The sequence below is a fragment of the Macrobrachium nipponense genome, chromosome 21, assembly GCF_015104395.2.
Source record: "Macrobrachium nipponense isolate FS-2020 chromosome 21, ASM1510439v2, whole genome shotgun sequence".
Lineage (NCBI taxonomy): Eukaryota > Metazoa > Arthropoda > Malacostraca > Decapoda > Palaemonidae > Macrobrachium > Macrobrachium nipponense.
The window spans coordinates 36325694-36328193 of record NC_087212.1 but is presented as its reverse complement, the minus strand read 5'-3'; the positions used below and the strand labels follow the sequence as shown (position 1 = coordinate 36328193).

Here is a 2500-nt window from a genome sequence, read left to right as displayed (position 1 = left end):
ATATATAGTTAGACTACATCACAAAAAAAGGATTTTGACGTAGGAAAAATCTATTTCTGGGCGATTGGTTCGTGTCGCCCAGTGAAATAATCCTTTAGTTCATTATTTCTAAGGTAAATGAGCTAACAAATACCAGAGAAAAACAAAACAAAAAGATGTCAGTATAACTGACTCGCTCACCCAAATAAAAGAAGGGTGTCGGTATGGTAACTGGGGCGAGTGAGACCACTACCACGAACTTCTTACTATTTAGAATTCTCCCACACCAAAATCCCCAAGTGAGAGAGCCGACCCACAGGTCGAGGCGGTAACTACTACCACTACACCCCACGCCACGTCGACTGCCGCACCTCTGGTGGCCATCCTTTCAGTTAGCAGACTAGCAGCCACACGTGTTTTGCTTTTGCTCTGTGTTTTGTGGATTATCCCTATTATTCTTTGAGATGGAACGAGCAGCTATTGCAGCAGCTAAGTTAAGTGCCCTGAAAAGGTTTGGATTTAGTTTGTTCCAGCCGGAAACTTGTTTTTACCGTTTTTTAGGTACGAATACAGGTTCCCGGTCTGGCACATGGCGTACCCTCGCCTCGTGTTCGGTTAGGTTCGAGGTCTCCCATACCTTGGAACTTTTCCTTTCACTTGATTTATGTGTTACTCTAGTCCTTTTTATTTAAATACATTGTTGATTATTCTATTTACATCGTTTAGGAGATTTAGCCTACCACTGGTGTTAGTTCATGCATGCATGTCTCTCTACCTAAGCGTAGGCATCTGAGTGTTGTGGACTTGCTTCGGTCAATAAAGCAATACATACTGTACATAATTTGAACTAATTTGTTGTTCAATTTAAATTTCAATAGTATCTCATGACTGACAACTTTAGTACCAAACAGGATTGCAGGGTAACAAAAAATTTGATTCCATCTAAAGCCCTCCATAATAAATATAGTGCTCAACATCTTCACAATCTTCAAGTATGAACAAATTTCTTCTAGACAGTAAACAAAATTATACAACTTGTCCAAGGAAATATAGTAACAGTTTTCCCTTGTAAGAATCGAGGCCAATATGCACATATAGTACTAACCTTTGTTGAAACTCGATTGAACTTGGACAGATCCCATCGAGGAACCTTAACAACGCAGTAATCTAAAGATGGTTCAAAACAGGCTGTAGTTGACGCTGTTACAGAGTTTGTGAGATCTGGCAAAGACTTGCCAAGAGCTAATTTTGCAGCAACATATGCCAAAGGGTATCCTGTTGCTTTAGAAGCCAAGGCAGATGATCTTGATAAGCGGGCATTTACCTAAAAAAATTAAGAGATGAAAATACTATAGAGAGAACATAATAAAATACTTATAGTAAATTTATATAAAAGACTCCTATCCTTAGAATACTTTTCAATAATTTTCAAGAACAATATACCACCTTGAAATCATAATAATAATCTAATAAAAGTTACCTCAATGATATAATACTCCTCAGAGGCAGGATTCAAAGCATACTGAATATTACATTCTCCAACAACTCCAAGTCGCCTGATGATAGACAATGCTGTTGAGCGCAACAAATTGTATTCCCTGTTTGTGAGCGTTTGGGATGGGGCTACAACTAAGCTTTCTCCTGTGTGGATTCCAAGTGGATCAACATTCTCCATATTACATACCTGTCAAACATACAAGGGTACCTATGAGTAGTTTGAATGAAACAGTTCAAGAGACAAACATTTTACAAAAATTCAAATCCAGTATTAACATAAATAGGTATCGTAACACACTCAATGTTTAGACTTTCCCGCACTGTCTATAAGAATATTTATCAACATAATGACTGTAATATTTTCAATACTTACAGTAATGCAGTTATCATATGCATCACGAACCACCTCATACTCTACTTCTTTCCATCCTTTAAGAGATTTGTCTGAAAGACAGAATCATATTCAATAATCAATAAATTAAAGATCATTTTCATTACCATGGTAATAAAAGCAGAAAAATAACCAAATATGAGGCCTTAGAAATAGAAAAATATTTTCACTGATCAATAAATCATTCCAAATACAGAATTGTAAACAAATCATAAATCTCATAAAAAGGTCCAGTTTAAAGAAATAAATGGGTCTTACAAATAAATGACTATTATGGTATATTAAACATTGGCAAATACAATCATCATACAACAATCAATATCTATCTGAATTGTCTTACCAATGATAAGCTGATTTGAATGAGCAAATGCTGATGTAGCAAGACTGGCCAATTCTTGCGCTGTATCAGCAAAGCCTGATCCAAGGCCACCAAGGGCATAGGCAGCCCTAGCTAAAACTGGGTACCCAATTCGTTCTGCAGCCTCCAAAGCCTAATGAAAATAATGGGGAAATAAAAAAATTTTATTAGTTAATAATGGAAATGGCCATTAGAATTACATTTCTAACATTAAATTGTTTAGCTATCATAAAAGCCAACAATGACTATAAAGTAGTCTTCTGCCGAACCAACCG

At 36.4% G+C, this 2500-nt stretch overlaps 1 protein-coding gene across 8 annotated transcripts in view; it reads right to left on the bottom strand.

The window, feature by feature from the left end:
* LOC135197931 (multifunctional protein CAD-like) overlaps positions 1-2500 on the bottom strand; it is a 271724-nt gene that overhangs the window by 179741 nt on the left and 89483 nt on the right. For all 8 annotated transcript variants that reach the window (XM_064225193.1, XM_064225192.1, XM_064225195.1 and 5 more), the window contains 4 exons: positions 2208-2358; positions 1850-1920; positions 1460-1663; positions 1085-1303 (listed from right to left, as the gene is read on the bottom strand). In XM_064225193.1, the coding sequence (XP_064081263.1) occupies positions 1085-1303; positions 1460-1663; positions 1850-1920; positions 2208-2358 (645 nt within the window). The remainder of the gene's footprint in view (positions 1-1084; positions 1304-1459; positions 1664-1849; positions 1921-2207; positions 2359-2500) is intronic.